This window comes from Homarus americanus, unplaced genomic scaffold, assembly GCF_018991925.1.
Source record: "Homarus americanus isolate GMGI-L3 unplaced genomic scaffold, GMGI_Hamer_2.0 scaffold39155, whole genome shotgun sequence".
In the NCBI taxonomy this organism is placed as follows: Eukaryota; Metazoa; Arthropoda; class Malacostraca; order Decapoda; family Nephropidae; genus Homarus; species Homarus americanus.
The window spans coordinates 4,029,656-4,049,888 of NW_024737042.1; the positions used below are offsets into that span (position 1 = coordinate 4,029,656).

Below are 20,233 nucleotides of genomic sequence, written 5' to 3' on the forward strand. Positions count from 1 at the left end.
AGAAAACTCACAATGTGCTCTCTATATACATGTTGTATTGGATGTACAATGCAGCTTGGTGCTGGGAAGGCAACATGGTTACAAGCGTGATGTAGAGAGAGCTGGTTGGTGAGGATGCTCACAGGAGGACAGCTTGTGGGTCGCCATGCTCGCCGGCGGGAGCGAGGACCGCCAAGCAGGCGGAGGAGGTGTTGCTGGCTGGTTGGTGTAGGTAGAAAAGAGGCAGGTCACCACGAGGTCAGGTCTTAAATAGCGGGGGTAGGCGTGGCTTAGTAGTTGACCCCCGCTCCGTGATGTATGGCGGCGCTGGTTGACCCAGACCACGAGGCATACACTGGGGATTTAGTGGGGTCGGCTACTCAGCGACAAACAGCGTTTGTAGGGGAGGAATCCCCTGGCAAGCCCGTATTTAAGGAGGTTGGTTGCGGATGACACCCCCCTTCCCCCCCAAAAAAAAATCAGGATATTTTTTAATAGGGACAGCACCTCCAAGGATAAAATACTACTGTTTTCAGTCCTTGGATGGTAGTACCTCCCTATATGATAGCTGCGTAAAGAAACTTGCCCATGATTTTACCATGCCTAGGGATCGAACACGGAACTAGTTGTATACAAGCCGAGACTGAAGACCACTTCACCACAATACACGTATGCAGTGTGAACACATGGACATTAGATTATATACACACACACACATATACACATAATAGTTATTAAACACATACTCATTACGTGATGTTCTTTCATACATACACACACACACACACACACACACACACACACACACACACACACCTTTACTTTTATAAACTTCCCCCTACATTCATACTACCAAACGGTTATTGTATTATAGTGATTTTCCGACCGTATTGTACTATATTATACGGTACTGTATCTATAATAAGTCGTACACATGCATGTGAAATGTTTTTCAACCCCCTGCTATCGATATCACATCGTCGTAAACCTGACTAATTCATCTCATGTCCTGGGCAGTCTCTAGTAAGACTTACCCTCTTCAATTAACAATGTTTGTTGTATTAAGCACCACAAACAAAATAATGTAATAACTAATTCTGCAATGACACAAGACATAAATAAACAGGCACCAAGGTTGCCAGGTCATGGTCGCCATGAAAGTTGCAGTGCAGCAAGAAACGTACAGCCACGTACAGCCACCCCAAGATCACACCCTGACATAAGCGTTGATATTGTGATAAAAATTCCAGGCAAATATTAATTGTTCATGACAAATTATTGTTCAGTTAAAGCCTTTTCCTCGGTGACAGTGGGTTATGCATAAAGACTTATATTTGAAATTGCTAGAGTCAACGTTTTCATAACTTTCGATACGAAACATGAAATTACATAATATAGAAAAATGGTTCATTCCTAAAATTTAATTCATTCAACTTAAAGATTCCCTGAATATTCTCGGTGTTTTCGGTGTTCATATCGACCTTGGACGACCTAAAACCCGCTACCGAACCGGGCCACACCCCGAACCCCTTATGTAAGAAATAAGTATAACTATGTTATCGTATAGTATAGTACTGTATTACTTTACATTTATATATACACGTGAATTTTCATCTAATAATGTGTATGGTTATAACAAAAGTCAAAACTATAAAGTAAATATTATAAGTATCAGAGAGACCGGGTTTCATTGCCTTGAAATATGACTATACTACGGGGTTCGGGGTGTGATGCGGTTCGGTTGTGGGGTTCAGACATGAGTCAGGTCTACTACTCCTACAGCGACTGACCGAGAGGCTGCAAGGATCAGCTGGCTGGCTTGTGACAGGTGACACGTGTTTATAGTAGATGTAGTTGCATATGCTACAGGAGATAAAGCTGCATTGTCTAGTGTAGAGGAATGCTGGATATGTTTAAAATACTTGATAAATAATAAATAGTGATGTGTATATGATAAAGGTGAGGTATACTTGAGGTTATCTTGGTACATATTATACTGTACAGGGCGCCACTAAACTATCAGTTTGGGGGATTTTGTTTATTTAAATTAGGTATGAGAGCAACTAATAGACTATTACCCTTGAATATACTTTTAAGTGGTAGATCCGGTATCGGCACTACAATAAGGCTTATTTTAATCTGAAAGGAAGGTGAATGAAGTGGGCTGTGGCCTGAGGTGATTCAACTAATTACCGAAAACTAACAATGAAACAGTAGACTTTTGCAGGAACGAACCAGTGAGTAATGCTAGTTAATGGCGGCATGAATATGGGTGTGCAATTGTGTTTTAGGGGGTTTTCTTGTGGATGTATTCTTTAATCTAGATGTTTCTAAATGTAAATCAGAAAAAGACAGTCATGATATATTGGGGGGATTCGTACAGCATGGGATGAACCACCGAGCATCATCTAAATACCGTATAGGTGTGCAGTAGTGTTTTCTGTGTTTTTGTTGCTTATTTGTTATTCTACAGTACTTGTTCCTGTATGTACAGTCAGCCAAAGATGCACCGGCCCCACCCTGGGTCTCGTGCTCGCAATACTGGGTAAAGGAAGGCTGTATGAAAGTGATTGATGGATCTGTTTTCGGCTGTATCACTGTCAGGATAATTATTAAACAAACCATCGGTAGAATTTTTATAATAAACTATTCATTGTTATCTAAGATCATGACAAGTTTCCAAATGTTCGTATATTTGTTTAAATTATGAAGAAAATTTGATGTGAGAATCTTGTGGGCAGCTGTGGTTGTAGTTGAGTTGCCAATTTATTAATATAATTTTCTTCATTATTTAAGCAAATATACGAACATTTGGAAACGTGTCATGACCTTAAATAACAATGAATAGTATATTATTGTAAAAATACTACCTTTAGTTTGTTTAATAAGTGTCTTAGAATTGTCTAAATTATTGATTGCAATTATAAAATTCCTAAGATTCCATTTTTTCCCCCAGCCACTAATCAGCTTACTATACCTGGATGTGTATACTTGGTGCTTTAGGTGTGCAATGGTGTTTTTATTTATTTTTGCTTATTTTTTCTAAGACTTATTGACAGTGGTTCAGGTTAACCAGCTACCGGTAAATTTACATTTGCAACCAATATGGCTCATCAATTGAGCAATTTGAATTTCCGATGGTTTTTGATGTGTTTTATTCGAATTTGATATTGATTTTTGTCAGAAGTCGCTCGTTTTTGAGATAGCCTCCCCCCACAAAAGTGATTTCCAACAAAAATCAATGTAAATTCGAATAAAACAAAAAAATCACCAGAAAACACACTGCTCAACTCAAAAAAACCAACCTAAAATAATCTAGCCTAACCTAGAATGAATACCTTGGTATTGTTGCATTTTCAACCAATGTGCATTCGAAAGTTTTTTAACTTATAGATGAATAGATCTCGTCAATAGCTATCTTCTGAGCCCTAATTTGACTTGTTGCAATTGAATAATAAGTGAAATATGGGTCAACTCGAGAACCATTTTGGTTGAAAATGCGATAATACTCAGCTACTTTTGAAAATTAACCATAGAAGAAAGTTTAGTCAATTAGGATATTATTTTACTTTTGGACAGTGCGTGCACAAAAGCTATAAACTACTTAAACATTTAGATCTCCCTATTCTGAGCATTTTGAACCCCATATATACATGGCGGAAATGGATAATAGCGACACAATTGAATTTAATTGATATTAGGAACTTTTCAGTCTTCGTCTGTCAGGAGATGTTACCGCCGTGAAACCGAGTTGTGGATCAAGCAGGCGCACTATTGACTGACGTCAACCAGTCATGACCAATGATGTATCGATATCAACCCGTGATTTTTCTTTTACCAATCACAGTTGCATTTTTTAAAGCAGCCTGGGTAAAGATTTGAAAATCTACAGCTTGGAAATTCAATGACCAGTGCGACAATGGCCGTGGTCGAGTGTCAATCGTGCTCCTATGATTATTTTGGGTTTATTGCCGAGTTTTACGAAAGACGATAAATCTATAGAATTTCTACGTAATCACGGTGTTCTCCCAAAGTCTGTCGAGTGGCTGCACTGTAAATTTAGAAAGGAAAAGCATCGGTGGTTTTGTAATTGGCCAAGAAGTTTTTAAAGAAGATAAAAACCAAAATTTGTAAATACATGATCTCGGACTTCTAACTTTCGGACATGGCGCGGCCCAAAGGTTAGGTTAGGTTAGGTTTGGTCTGATGAATCGTTTTCGTGTTTTCCCCCACCCAAAACCCTGATTTCCCAGGTTTACCCCCATTATCGTTAGTGTGAGGGGGGGAATATAAATTTCCGCCAGAAATGAAGGTCATATTCGTTTAACACACAAGAATACACTAGGAAAACATATTGGTCAAACCCTAGGGATTCATGTCCCAAAGGAAAAATTTACCTCAATTTGTAGTAGAAGACATAATTACCGGTAGATTTGTGATTGCATTTAGAGGTTTTATGGTGTACAGTACGGTGAGTTCTGCTATAACGCGTGTTTTGATAACGCGAATTTGCTCTAACGCGATTTGTGAATTAGGAACGATATTTGTATAACGCGAACGCTTGTTTGCTATAACGCGATTTTTGCTTACTATTTCTCCAATTTTGTGGTACAGTGGGGTATGCTATAACGAATCTAATTGGTTCTAGAACCTTGTTCGTTATAGCATTCATTCGTTATAGGATTAATCCGTTCCAGGCCCCCAAATACAACCACTTAACACTGAAAAATATAATATAAAATTGTAAAAATTGTAAAAAAGTGCATAAATATGCATCTAAACCCCTGAAATAAAGAATATCATTAATATTTGTAATAAAAAAACAATAAATTAGAAAAAAAAAAAATTTAAATAATGTGAATATAGTAAAGAAGAATATCAACAAGAAGCGTTCTGGTGATAGAATTCCCGGTGATGATCGTAAAAGAAAGGATATAACACTTGAAGAGAAGCTCGATTTTATCAACCTCAAAATCACCCTTCTCCCCCATCAAGTAAAGTGTTACATTTACTGTATGATTTCATTATTAGATATGAATGTAACATTTATTTAGACTGTGCTATCCTTTGTGTTAGGCTAACTACTAAATTTTTTCGATTTCGAGTAATCTGCACCTAACCCTATTTTCTCCATAAGCCCTGTTATTTCTATTACGCGATTTTCTATAACACGATATTTTACAAGAACACAATTATCGGGTTATAGCAGAACTACCTGTATAGGCTTCATAGAGAGTATTTCCATCTGTCGGAACTAGGTTCATGCATATCTCAAGACATTGGCATTTGACTGTAGAAAAATTATTTTGAGATGATTAACTGTTTTATTTGCTGTACAGTATAGATTTAAGAAATTAAAAGATGTTTCACATTTTCTTTGGCAGATTACACTGAGGAATACGGTACAGTATAGCCTTTAAAGATGAGTAGCAGTGAAAGTGAAGATGAAATAATGGAACTGGAGCTGTCAGCTGAGACAATGGGGGCATTGATGGAGTATTACATGGAGCAAGCAGAAAGGGAACAAAAACTTCGAGAAATTGAAGAAGGCGATGTTCCAGACTCATTTGAGGAAAACTGGGTAAGGCTGTACATAGTACTGTAATAAGAAAAAATAATAGAAATTTTGTTTTTAGATACTGTACTCTTTATTACCATATACTGTACTGTACTGTACAGTATATGGACTTGATTCTGAACAAATTTTTAAAGAAAATTAAATTCCTAACAAAGTTTTTATGTAAACAGAAAACATTTGGTGTAACGAAACTGTTAACATCTTGTCAAAATAGAGATAATAGGAAGACTGTAAAGCAATAGAATACGTAGTCATATGAAGTGGTCTGCCTGTTTACATCATTTCTCATACAGTACCTTTACACTTCCTATATTATTCTACCAGTGAGGCACGAATGACTAGAGGACAAAGTGCCACATTGATCAAAATCAAGTTTTATTCACAAAAGGATAGGGAACCACCTCTGTATGCAAGAGAGACAGTTACTCGGAATGGAAGTGGCAATATGGTTGATTTTGCTATTAGGTAAAACTACCCACGTGGGAGGGCTACAGATCACAAAGAGGAAAGCGCCAGAGGTCTTTTTTTCTTCTTCTTTTTTCTGGTGCCTTGTCCACTATGGTCAGACACGCCTCAAATATTATTTACTACTGTGTGATTTTTTAAAGAAAATTATTCTTCATGGCAGTACTCTACACCACAGAAATGAACATGAACAAGTCCCAAAACACTGCACTGTAACTTATCATGTCTGAGCTTACATTATGTTCACTCCTATGTTGTTAATTTAATTGGAATACAGTTGTCCCTCGTTATACGAATGGGTTAAGTTCCTAAAAAAAATTCGTGAAGTGAATTTCTTTATCAAATAACAGAACATATGGAAAAATAGGGTTCGGTTCCCCAGTGAAAATAAAACCCCAATATCATACCCCATAAACATCAAATCAGTTTACAAACAACAACAAAAAATATCTAACTACAACCTGTAATAATAAATACAGTACAGTACTACACAACTTCTGGACTAATTTACTACCTAACACACACAAAAAAAAACACTATCTAGATGAAAATACTGTATGCAGCTAAACCCATTAAAGGAAACCTAAATGAAAGTTTAACACAACCGCTAAATAGATTTCCGTTGTGTGGCCTCAAGCCTCATCATAGCAACACAGCCCAGCTGGAATGCTGCCTCTGCTGACCCTTAGCAACGTGGCTCTAACACTTCCCCCCCCTCTCCCTCTCTCGAACACAAAGAAATGTTTAGTCCCTTTATGATATTGACCTTATGATAATTATTTCTTTTACTTTTTTCACACATTATGTAGGTAGGATTGTGTGTGCATGTAACTAAGTAAAAAAAAAAATACAAAATTAAAGTTTATCAACTTGAAATTACAAGTTGAAAAGTAATCCTAACATAACTCCCTGCATCAGTCTTGAACCAAAATTTGTATAAGCGGGGGAAGCTTTCTTTAAATGAAAAGTTATTAATTTACAAAATTTGTATGTTGAAAGTTCATACAGCGCGGGATACCTGTATACAGTAATAACAGGTAACTTCCTACTTACAATGGGGTTAGGTTCCTGAAAATCCACGGCAGGTCAAAATATCGTAAATCGGGATCAGTATAACAAGTGGTTCAATGGGATACTTTTCCAGCTAGTTGGACACCAACATGTGTCGCCGAAAAAAAAACCTACACTAATAATATACAGTAATAATATCTCCGTTAACCGGAACAAATGGTGCAGAGCACCTCCGGGAATGAAAGATTTCCGGGTAATGAGATGACTCTCAAAGCCGGAAAAAAAATCCCTCATCCCCGGAATTTTTCGGGTAACGAAAAATTTTCTCTGAATTTCTGGAAAATGTGCCTGATTTTCATCTCCTTAACTCGGAAAAAAATCTCTTATCCCCGGAATTTTCTGGGTACTGTAAAGATTTTCTCGTTATTTTCAAAGAAAATTACATTCTGGCTATCGGAGAATTCTGGGTTTGAAGGATTCCGGCTAATGGAGATGTTACTACCTACAACACAATTTAACAACAGTCACTAGATCATTAGGAACAAGCTTGGTCATCATTACATGTCCACTTCGAGGCTAAGAGTTTCTCTTGAAGGTGGAGTGGAAACATCACTCTGACTCCCACACAGCCTCTGGTGTGTCTCAAGCCACTTCACATTATCAAACTTCGCCTCCAGAGATACGGTTTTCCTGGGTACGTTGGCCTTCCCAGACATTATCAAAGTTACACCGCAAACTTCACAGTCACAAAAATTAGAGTGAAAGCACTTGTCACAAAAACAGAGTACATGATGATGTTATTGCGGTCGACACTGCTCACAACAAGTTCACAACAACAGAGACAAATCACTTCACAGTCACTAAAACAGATTGACTGTAATGTCCTCTCACTGTTAGGTGGAAAAAAAAATGATGAGTAACAACAATAATACTGACTGATAATCGTTGAGCTACACAATCACGGTGATGTGTAATCACCATGGAACAAAGCTTGGTACTGAAGTGAACCGGGTGGCTATGTGGCGGTGCTCGGGTACACCGCAGCTGACAAGTGAATGAACCGAGAGATGCGTCCGTATTAGTTGGACAATGACATCGTTCATGCGGATTGTTTACATCGTAGATACAGGCGTGGTCTTAATACTTCACCATCGTTAAAGCAGAATATTGTAAATAGGGAGATCGTAGATTGGCGGATACCTGTACCATGACATTATAGGTGTGAAGGTAACCATTAATTCAAAGTACAGTGGTATCCTCAGTAGCTTGAATAATTGGTGCATAGCTCTATTGGGAATGAGAGATTTCTGGGTATTGAGAAAAAATTTTCATCCCCCCCCCCCCAAAAATTCACACTTCCTTGGAATTTTTCCGGGTACTGGGGAAAGTTTTCTTGGAATCTAAACTAAGCATCTCGCATGGACAGGCACAAACCTGTATTTATTTACGCAAACACCACTGTACAATACTGTATATTGTAAATAAAATTATGCACAGAGCCACGAGCAAGATGTTACCTCCACTGACCAGAGATACAAACTGACGCCTTGCTGGGCAAGTCAAGTGGCAGATTGGCACATCAAAAACTAGTTTCCTGGACTGCAATTATGTTAAATAAGTGTTAAAATGACTAAAAGTTTTAATATAAAACTTGGAAAATTATTGAATAGTGCAACTTTCTTGATATTTACTCAAATGGGAACGAATTTAAGCCCTAGAACCGATTACTGTATTGGCGGACTAATATTCCAGCTGGTGAGCAAGCGAAAACATATCGACATGATTTCGTAAAAATTTCGTTAACCGAATTGAAGATTCTTATGGAAGGTAATTCGTTAACCGAGGCGTTTGTTAACCGAGGGATCACTGTATATCATAGCCTAAGTCCTTATATACATCTAAATACACTTTATGAAAGACAAAAGAAGAAATAGAATGCCAAAATACAGTAAATGAAAGTAAAAAATAAGTCATCGGGCAAATAAAATACTGTAAATTTAAGTTTAACCCCGTTTGTATCTGCGGGCGTTCGTAAGTTGGGGACCCCTGTACTGATCCCTCCTTGGTAATTGGGCCACCTTAGTACTAAAAGAAGCGGATGCTTTCACACTTGCACTCATCTTGTCCTCACAACTACGAATTGTGCGTATGGTGGATTCATTTACAGAGTTCTCACAGGCAAGTGTTGCTACACGTGCACCATCACATAACCGATCTAAAATCTTTATTTTCTCGGGTAATGTCATCACTTTTCTTCTTTTCTTGGGTGTGCTACCACCACTAGCATCACCTCTGCATTCAGGGGCGATACTGCAATGGCAAACACACAAAGCACTGCAAAAACACAAAAAGTTCCAAAACCGATTCAGTGCAATGTTGATGGTACTGGCGCCTAAGCTAGACTGGCAGGCATCTCCAACTGGAGTGTGGCTGAGGCAGAGTGGAGGAGGAGGGAGGAAGGCAGAGGCGGCACATTGATAACCCACTTACATTCAAATTTCCGTGTTGGGCAAATTGTTTGGTCACATATATTCAAACACATATACGTAGTCAAAATTGTGTCAAACAAACCAGCGTTTGGCGAGGGTTCACTGTCCTGTATTTCAATTGTGGCAACTGCTGTTTAAAGTTGTTAAATATTCATTTCTCCAGCAATTTTCCTTACACTTGTTGTAATTAACTATATTTTTGCCTGACCCTTTCCCATAAGAAAATATTTCCATCTCAGTATATTTTTTTCTTGGTTCAATTAGAACATGAGCCAGTTCTGGTACTCAGAAGAGACTGCAAGGAGTTTAGCAGAAGAATGCATAAGGACTGCTGGTAATAATGGCTCCATAGCCTGTGTTTCAGCACCAACACTCTACAGAACATTGATGAAAATGGAACATAGTTGCTCTGGTAAGTCTCACCTTTTGCTGTGTAGATAGAATATGATTTGCAGTTTGTGTGACCAATTTTTGGAAATAGGGTTAGACTTACAGGGTATTGATATATTACAATTCCACAATAATGAAGGTGATTTTCTCTTAAAAAGTACATTTCACAGTAATCATGGTAAGATCTGATGTATCCGGATTGAGCTTCATAAACAGATACAGGTTGTACCTCTCTAGTCCGGCATTCTGTGGTCCGGAAACTCCCGTGGTCCGGAACGATTTTAGTTTGTCCAATAGGTAGATAAGCAGCTTTTTTTTTTTTACTTATCTGAATTATTATTATTACAGGAGTATTAAATTTTTGCCCCACAGGCCCCAATGTGGGTCAGTGACCTATGCCCGGTTGGGCTAATCCCCTTAAAAAAAAACAAAGCCGCGGGAAATTAAGGTTTGTTTACATCCGGCAGCTCTCTCTCTCTGCTTGTCTATACAGAGTACAACATTTAACCCTTCAATATATATGACCAGTAAATAAGTGTTGCTTTCATATTCTTATGTAGAGTAATGACGATATGTTTTCACATGTGTGCACTTACATACGCGCAGTCTCACTTTTTTTTACCATTAATGGTTAGCTACTTATATTGTTCCATTTATTAACATTAAATAACATTACAGGTACTTCAAACAACCATATTAATTTTTTTACATTAATTTTACTACAGCTAAAATCAGGGTCTTATTTTCTTCAGTTTTATATGTAGAACCAATCAGTCACTGGTTTCGTAAGCTTTAACATAAACAATGCCGGCAGCCGTCTCGTCTCCTCTAATATTCCACGTATTATTAATAAATTGTATTGTTAATTTTGCACACACATACATTAATTCAATAAAAACAAATTCAGAAACATTAATTAAAATATATATGAACAGTAAATAAGTGTTGCTTTCATATTCTTATGTAAAGTAATGACGATATGTTTTCACGTGTGCGCATGCGCACTTACATACGTGATCTCTGTTTTTTCTTTACCATTATCGTTAGCTACTTCTGTTGTTCCATTTATTAACATTAAATAACATTACTTAAAACAACCATATTAATTTTACTACAGCTACAACCAAGGTCTTAGTTTCTTCAGTTTTATATGTAGAACCAGTCAGTCACTGGTTTTGTAATCAACGAAAACAATGCTGTGTCATTTCCTCGTGTGTTTTAATATTCTACGTATTATTAATTTATTGTATTGCTCATTTTGCACACATAAACATTAATTCAATAAAAAAGACATTCAGTAATAAACAATAATGAATCTTATGTACATAAGAGAAATGACGCTGTTTACACGATTATGCACGTCGTCTGCACGTTGGCGGGCCGTTCAAACCCGTCGAAATTCAAGTTTCCGCCGTCAAAATTTTTATTTATTTATTTTTGTGTTCCAATAAAATACGTTAAAAATTAAAAACTTGCGAAATTTGAGAAGCTACTATACGACATTTAACCCTTCAATATGTCTTCAAAGAGACTATGATGCAGAGAAAGTGGTGCTAGTGCTTCCAAGCATAAGCACAAGTCACTATCTATCCAGGAAAAGGGTGAATTTCCATGGTCCGGCACCGGTCAGGTCCCGAGGTTGCCAGACTAGAGAGGTACAACCTGTACTAACTATACTGTACAGATATACAAGAATTAGCTTATTCACAGTATCTATTAAACTCAGTTCTGTACAGTATTATGTAAAGGATTATTGACCTTGTGAACAATAAAGACATATGCAAAAAATGATTAAAATAATATCAAGTAAAATTATTGAGGCTCATTTCCTTACATTGTTAGTTTGATATTCACATACCACAGCAAGCTTTAGCCTGCAACTCGGCTTTTTGTTTCAAACTCAACACCCTTTACCATGTAATTCTTGTTACTGATTTAGCAATTTTGGCGATTGAATATCACTCCATAACTGCATTTAACAGCTATGAGTTGGTCTTATGATCATTCTCTTCCCAGTTACATCTATCATCCTTAGATGAGAGAAATTGGAAGCAAAGGTTGCCTTATGGAGGCAGGAAGTTTAATTAGTGCTGAGCTACCTGTTCACCTCCTCACTCCACTACTACTTGTCCCCATCTTTGGTTTTCAAGACAAATCTTCCAGCTTGTCTCAGTTCCCAGTTGCAACTTACAAGAGCTGTCTTCCTGTTTCATTCTCCCTGCTTTGCTTGTTTGTCAACAAAAGTCAAGTTTCTGCCCCACTGTGATACTTCAAGGATACTGTAGCGGTTAGTGGGTACAGTAATACCACAACTTTGGATGTTATCATAAATGTAAGATTTATACTTTTTCCATATGATATCATTTAAAGTTGTTTGTGTGTTATTTTGACCCACTCAAGTCCAAGCTGGCATGCCAGAAGTGGCCGCTGTTATACACACCCCTTGCTTGTCCCCGATTCCTTTACAGATATATAAAGATGTAGCCGATAGGATGGGAATTATTTGTGCTTAGAAAAAAGTAATTTTTCATTTACAGTTCACCATCCTTACACAACCAGACATGACATGCACCTCAGATATGGTATGCAGTAGTTGATTGTTCTAGCAAGCAACAAACACATGTGAATAAAGAATCACTGCAATTAACTTCAAACCTCCTCTTGTTCACACTATGCCCTAAGTTTAACATGAATAGTATAAATGTTATCTGCATAATATAGCAGAAGAGGAAAATAATAGATGTAAACTTCAGCTTCAATTGAGTGTTAATAATTCATCATTCACGGATACCATGGCTGTAGGAAGAGGGGCACCTGCCTCCACTTCCCTCCTTACATCACTTTACTGTACCATCGTCCACTAGGCAAAAGGTAGTGGCTAATACAGTAACAGTTTTAATATTGCTTTAGTTTGATTCCATAGTATGTTTACTATTGTGAATTTCCTTCTGTCGAATGTAAACAAACAGCACTGCACAAAATCTGACAAGCCCCTGTAAATGCACTTGTGAAGGGGACTGTACCTAAGTGGGCCTTACACTTAATGGTCAAATGTGTGATAAGGGCAATACATACTTCAAAATAATCATTAAAGTTGTACAGCTATTTTCCACGCTTTTGTGGGTTAGCCACATTTACTACCCGCCTACCTACTAAGGGGAAAGAAAATAAATTAGATACAGTACTTATCTAATCACCAGTTTAACTAAATTAATTTTTAGAAATATTCCCAGCAAATTTGGTGATTAATATGAGTATGCTAATCAAAACATCACTCACATTATAACACACTTGTAAAATTTAACAATTAAAAAAAAATCACAATTGAAAGAATTTTCTTTTAAAAGAAATGAAAGTAAACCACAATTTTTTTTATCCTTTGTATTAAGAGGATAGGGTAATGAAGTTTAATATTATAGCATTACATCTGAACATGCTTTAAAATACACTACCTGTACTGTGCAGTATTAGGTCAGGTATTTTGGGGCCAAAAATAATTTTGTCTGAAAGTGGTAAAGTGTAGGAAAAAAAATAATAATCATCTGCCAGTAAAATTACAGGGATTGAGTAATTGGCACTTGAAAAGCATTGCAATTATTTCAAGGGTGATTAACATTAATTACCTGAATTTAATTTTTTTTAACTCAGATCCTTAACCATTAACCAGCATGTTGAGGAGGACCTTTGTGTTAAATTTGAACAAATTCAACATTTTGATAATTTTTACTCAAATGGCAAGGAACTAAAGCAAGTTGGTGGATTCATCTTATAACTAAAGGTGGCAGCTTATACCAGTGGTTTGAGGTATACTAGGTGAATAGCTTGGCTCTAATTAGACCATATACTGTACCTCTAAAGGAGAAACATTGCTTCTAATTTCCCTCTTCAGGAAGTAATGGTTGTGATAGAGGAGAGAAAGCAATTTTAAGATCAGTCCCCTACTCTCAATGGGAGCAAGGAGTGATGTCAAACCCTGACCATAGATTAGCACTGTAACATACTGCTTGGCTTCAAGCTTTTCATTAATACAGGATTTCAGGATCAGTTTTCCAACTTTGGCAGAGACATTGGGTGTGGATGTGAAAATTTAGAATAAAGGAATATACTGGTTAGGGGATTGTAAATATGAGCAGATGTTAAAAGATGTGTATCAAGGAAAACAAAGATTATGATTAATTAGTGTTACTTTAGGTTGTGGTGATGAGACTCATAGTGAAGGTTAATGTTATTGAAAATTTTTTGCTCTTCTTTTTCAGTAAAAGTTTTGGAATTCGATACAAGGTTTTCCGTCTACAAGGATGATTTTATCTTTTATGACTTCAAGGATCCTTTAGGAGTTCCCCGAAAGTTACACGAACATTTTGATGTGATAGTGGCAGATCCGCCCTATCTCTCTGATGACTGCTTTACAAAAACTGCCATTACTGTAAAGTTCTTAATGAAACCCGATGCTACAATTATTGTCTGCACTGGATCAGTAATGGAAGAATTAGCAGAACGGTTATTAGGGGTAAAGAAGTGCCAGTCTGAAATTAAGCATGAAAATAGTCTCAGTAATCCTTTTGTGTGTTTTGCAAACTACAACTTGGACGACCATTGGAAAAGTTGATTAATGAAAAAATGACAGAGTTCTTTGCCTGCACTAATGCAGATTATTAATGTGGCTGTGAAGCATGTTTTTTATTGCAAAGTGATTGTGAAATTGAATTGATGTAATCAATTGTCAACTCATTACATTTCTTGCTTTTTTGTTGTACAGTAGTACATTTATGTGAGTATCTGATTATTGTTTATCTCATCAGTAGGCTGTCTTCTGCTATTTAATAATAATGGTACTGTAATTTATTTTTTCATCTAATTTTATCATGGCACCTAACTATAGGAGGCATGAATATTTTCAAACTTTTAGATGTCATCTGTATTACATCTGAAGGGCACTGTTATATGTAGCAGAATTCTAAGATTTATGATACTCACACTGTTAATTTTTGCATCAGTCCTTTGACATGTGGAATACTGTATAATCTTCACAAATTGTGCATGATAAATTAACTACCCTGTAATATTTCTTAGTGGTGTAACACCTCCAAGACAACTTTGACCTCAAGGATATACCGAGCAATTGTGTTTTAATACTTCAGAAACTTGAATTCCTTAGCCTTTATACCTAACTTATGTATGTATATATTTTGCACTTTGCTATACAAATAGAAGAGTTCCTTATTGGCTGTTATCTAAAACTGACAAGTTTTTAACTTTCTCCTCATATAGTTATAGTATTTAACTGATGTTTAACGATGTACAATAACTAATATTAATTTATTATTAATTTCATTTCTCAGTATACTTTTCATAACTTGTTTCCTTTGTTGAGGTATGATAATCCTTGTACAGTATTATTTTATCACTTTGGTTGCCAACTATTTTTTAACAATCTGTTTACTACTTTTGCATCATGCCCATTTCATCCAAGGATATCATTCATTATTCTTCCCTCCTCCACCAGCCTTCTATAAAATCATTTACTTTCAAATCATAAAAGTTTCATTGCATAATTTTTGTCATAGTACTCAGGTTTTGTATTCATTTGTTATGGTATACCTGTAATTATATTTTTAGATAAATCCTGTATCGTTACAATTTGCATATCCTAATGGAGCACTCATGTCCATTAAATAGTTTATTTATTATTATTGTAAGGTATTCATATACAGTATTTAGGAAGTTTCTTGGAGAATTGCTTTGCTCCAACCCTTCGGTCTCGAAGTGAAGCCATTTTTGATTCGTTTGAAAGGTAAAGTAATAATAACTGCCATAGTAGAAAATGGCAACTTTTGTTGTTATGAGAATTAAGACAATTCATAGGGTAAAGAATGGAGGTGTGCAAAAAAAAAAATATATAAATATTTATGGGCTAAAGAGATGTTTAGAAAGTATGATGAATGATAGGTTGGTAAAGCAGTTACTCTACATGTATAGGATCATGTAGTTGATGTTCAAGGAAGGAAGAGAATGCATACTAGATGGATTTTGCAACTTTGGTGGATATTGGAGGGATGTACTGTATGGGAATGAAAGAATAAATGGTAGAGGGAATTTGTCTGATGAATATAATTAGTGCGCTTAGTGATTTGCTATGAAGGGTTCAGGCACTTGATTCACCCAAGTTCATTAACATCAGTTAGATAAAAGGTTTTACTGTACAATATTTCACTTTTTTTTATGTTTGTAGGACATCATTGTATACTTGATATTGGTCAGAGACAATGTCATTGTCAAATACAGTACTATTAAAAAAAAAAATTATGTTCAATGTGAACATAACAAAATTATAGAATCAAAGTAAACTTGTAAAAATTATTCTCAGTTTTTAGAATATACAATACAGTATTGGCAGAAAATATAGTGTCACTTATGTTGCTAGAAAGATTCAACTACAGCTCCTCCCCAACTTACGCAGGGTTAGGGACCCAAATGCGGGTCGTAAGTCAAAATGGTTGCAAGTCGAAAATGCTTAAATAATACATAGAAAATCTAAAATGGGTGTCTTTTTCTTCTCAGCACCACAAAACTCTTACTTTTAAGCTTACCAGCCATTTTAAAGTGAATTACAAACAAAAATTTTGTCAGTACACCGCACAATTACTGACGTTGGGACTCAAAATACGTAATTTGACAAAGTTTTGGTACGACTGAGGCGGTCGCATGTCCAGGTGGTCGTAAGTCGGGGAGGAGCTGTACTTAGCATGTGAAGTTCAGTGTCCTCAAAAAATATTGACCTCTGTAACCTTTCAGAAAAAATGGAAAAGAGGTTATATAAAACAAATGCAAACTCTTATATCACTTGTATATCATTTAATTCTTGGTATGGATTCAACAAGTGTTTGGAAATACAGTGTACAGTAATTTCAACCCATCTTCCATATCTGTTTGGTCTTCTGCAGAAGAGAGAGAGGTTCTGATGATGTGTTCCAGGTTGACAGCTTATATTTCACATGATTCCTTGCATTCTCTTATCATTTTTAACTCAGATGGGTTTGTTCCCATTACTTAAATATTCTTTGGGAGTTCAACACACACCCCAGTTTGACAAGTGGCATGTCCACTTCCCTTTGAAGTCAGTGTTGAATTGTTTGATCCAACACGTTTTCAATTTGTTTGTGGTGGACTTTCTTTATTTCTAATGTTGACATTGTTGGACTCTTCATGACTTCTCATATCATAAGCATGTCAGCAGCTTAGGTCTTTTTGGGTCTCCCAGGAGAATTTCTAAGGAAGAACAAAATTGGCAGGAAAATTGCTTAATTGTTGTTGTGCCCCATCCTGCATTTCTCGGAGAAACTTTTTTCACTCGAAAAGACAAGGGTGCAAGCCTTTTCCTCATCTGAAATGCTGTTGGGAGTCATGCTCACTTCTTATTTATAAAAATTAGTCCTTCCCCCCCTCCATACCTTCTTCATCATCTGATTGTGGCAGAAACTTGGAATTACCATCCCAGGAGACACTTAAACACACTAGCCATGTGGGTATCTCATACACAGACCTAATGCACCATTGAGTTGAAAACATTTTTTTTTGCCTCTAATTCAATTTAACAGGCCATAAAAGGGGTCTATTTTTTGTGCAAAAATACTTTAATTGCAAAACCAGGATAAATTATTTTTTATGGACACTACCATTAATAAGAACATGGAAGATTGCAAAAAATTATGCAGGAGGAGCCCAGTGAATAAAATTTGCACCCAGCATATAACAATTTTTTCAACAAAGGAAGAGAAAAATACCTGTGAAATCAAAAGTTTGCCCTCACAGTTTTCCGGACTTGCAGCTTCTTCAATCTTGAGCTGTGACCCCTTGTGGGGCGAGCGTACACCAGCTCCAAGTAAGGACACTCGACTGAGTAGTGCCCCTTGAGATCCTTATACACGTCTATTAGGTCACCCCTTGCCCGTCTGTATTATAAGCTAGGCAAGTTCAGGCGCTCCAATCTCTCAGGGTGACAGTACTCCAGATGGGGAAGCACTTCACTCATGAAGATTGTTACGAGGGACGAACCGTCTAGATATCTGAACGACCCTTCTTATGAGACCCAATAATTTATTTGCCTGATTTACCTTCTTCTCGCAATGGCCCGAGAACTTCAGCTCATTGTCAACATACACACCTAGGTCCTTCTCACATTCAGTCTCAAATAGTGGTTTCATCCCGTTAGGACATATGATACGCCTCCTTACCGTTGGTACGCCCCAGGTGCATCCTCTTACACTTCGTGACATTGAATCTCAGCAGCCATTTCTTCGACCATTCTTGGACCCCACAGAGGTCCTTCTGCAGCTCTTCACAGTCCGCTTGGTTCTTGATTTCCCGAAATAACTTGGCGTCATCGGCAAACATTTGTATGGAGGAGTGTACAACGTCAGGCATGTCATTTATGAAACAAACAAACAAACAACAGCGGGCCCAATACACTGCCCTGTGGTACCCCGCTTGTGACAGGTACGGATGATGATTTCGTACGATTAATCACCACACACTGCTTGCGGTCATGTAGGAAGTCTTCTATCCATGCACGGACATTTCCCCGAATTCCGTACCCTTCCAGTTTGATTTTCAGCCTTTCGTGGGGTACACTGTTGAAAGCCTTGGCAAAATCTAGGTATATATTGTCGATATTACCACCCCGTTCCAGAATATGGGTCCAAATATCCAATACCGTGAGCAATTGTGTTAAGCAGGAGCACCCCTGCATAAATCAGTGTTGGCAATCCTTTACAAGGTTGTTTCGTAGTAGATGTTCCATCGTGGCATCTCTGATAATACTCTCAAGTACTTTACATATTATGCTGGTCAGGCTCACCGGTCTATAGTTGTTCATGGAGTGACGATCGCCCTTCTTAAAGATAGGACTCACAAAAGCCACTTTCCATTCACTGGGGACCTTTCGTCCATCCAGGCATTTACAAAACAGGATCTTCAGGGGCTCGGCAAGCTCGTTGCTCAACTCTTTTAGCACTCTAGGATGCACCATGTCAGGGCCGGGGACCTTTAGCTTTGACAGTTTATTTCTAATACCCTCTTCTGTGAACACAGTGTGGGTCAGCGCTGTTTCAAACCATCTGTCCTCAAACGCAGGAAGATTAATCGTCATCCTCTCTTGTGAACACCAAGGCAAAAAAGCTGTTGAATGCCTCAGCTTTATCCTGGTCAGAATCTGCATAACTACCATCTTCAAGCCTCAGGTCTGATACTCCTACTCGCGTTTTTAATTTCGACTTTGAATAGCGGTAAAACGCCTTTGGGTTTGACTTGACCTCGCTTGCAACCAGCCTCTGGAGCTCCTTTTCAGCCCTTCTACACTCTATCTTTGCTTGGTTTCTGGCTCTTGCATACATCGTCCTGTCCTGTTCATCATTTGACCCAACCCACGACTTGAATTTCTGGGTTTTCTTCTAAACTTTGTCGACCGCCGCATGATTCATGTGTAGGGATCCCCTCGTATTCCTAGAGGCACTGGGTTTGGTCTTGGGTGTGTATTTATCGATCAGATGGGTCACTTTACTAGTTATGATACTCAGTGTAGTGTCTGCGTTCTTGTGCCTTAATGAGTCAGGCTAGTGGATACCCCTCATCCCATTGCATTTTCCCCTGTAATATTTGCACCTTGGCCTGGCCTTATCTTGAACTAGGTAACAGTTAAATCTGAATGACAGCACTATATGGTGACTGGTGCCAACTGGGGCAAGGTGTTCCAGTTTGGCCACCATACCCTTGTGGGGTACGAGATGTTTGTGTTCACACTCAGGATGGGTTGGAGAAAGGAAACTCACAATGTGCTCTCTGTATACATGTTGTATTGGATGTACAATGCAGCTTGGTGCTGGGAAGGCAGCATGGTTACAAGCATGATGTAGAGAGAGCTGATTGGTGAGGGTACTCAGAGGAGGACAGCTGGTGGGTTGCCATGCTCGCCGGCGGAAGCGAGGACTGCCAGGCAGGCGGAGGAGGAGGTGTTGCTGGCTGGTTGGTGTAGGTAGAAAAAGAGAGATCACCACGAGGTCAGGTCTTAAATAGCGGGGGGTAGGCGTGGCTTAGTAGTTGACCCCGCTCCGTGGGCGGCGCTGGTTGACCTAGACCATGAGGCACACACTGTGGAATTAGTGGGGTCGGCTACTCGGTGACAAACAGCGTTTGTAGAGGAGAAATCCACTACAATACTCCCTCCTTCCCTCCAGGCAGTGTAGGAGACTTGTTGTCTGCAGGGTTGCATAGCACATGTGAGGCAGAACGGGCGGTGCATGCCTCATGTGAGGCAACAGCGATG

The 20,233-nt window shown here is 37.9% G+C and overlaps 1 protein-coding gene across 3 annotated transcripts; it reads left to right on the forward strand.

Moving 5' to 3' along the window:
- The first annotated feature begins 1,691 nt into the window (after window positions 1-1,691).
- On the forward strand, window positions 1,692-15,543 carry LOC121872598 (EEF1A lysine methyltransferase 1-like). 3 transcript variants are annotated; one of them, XM_042375448.1, is made up of 4 exons: window positions 1,692-1,807; window positions 5,364-5,560; window positions 9,787-9,934; window positions 14,169-15,543. In XM_042375448.1, the coding sequence occupies exons 2-4, from the start codon at window positions 5,402-5,404 to the stop codon at window positions 14,519-14,521; spliced, it is 660 nt and encodes a 219-aa protein (XP_042231382.1). In that variant the 5' UTR covers window positions 1,692-1,807; window positions 5,364-5,401; the 3' UTR covers window positions 14,522-15,543. The 3 variants fall into 3 exon arrangements, with proteins under 3 accessions (XP_042231382.1, XP_042231385.1, XP_042231384.1); XM_042375451.1 differs by lacking the exon at window positions 1,692-1,807 and adding an exon at window positions 1,831-1,938; XM_042375450.1 differs by lacking the exon at window positions 1,692-1,807 and adding an exon at window positions 2,021-2,216.
- The last annotated feature ends 4,690 nt before the right edge of the window (window positions 15,544-20,233 follow it).

Bases quoted from the DNA above. Each gene is read 5' to 3' on its own strand.
- LOC121872598 (XM_042375448.1), top strand. From the start codon at position 5,402: ATGAGTAGCAGTGAAAGTGAAGATGAAATAATGGAACTGGAGCTGTCA. The intron at 5,561-9,786 runs GTAAGGCTGTAC...TGGTTCAATTAG, and splicing joins ACTCATTTGAGGAAAACTGG to AACATGAGCCAGTTCTGGTA. The intron at 9,935-14,168 runs GTAAGTCTCACC...CTTCTTTTTCAG, and splicing joins AATGGAACATAGTTGCTCTG to TAAAAGTTTTGGAATTCGAT.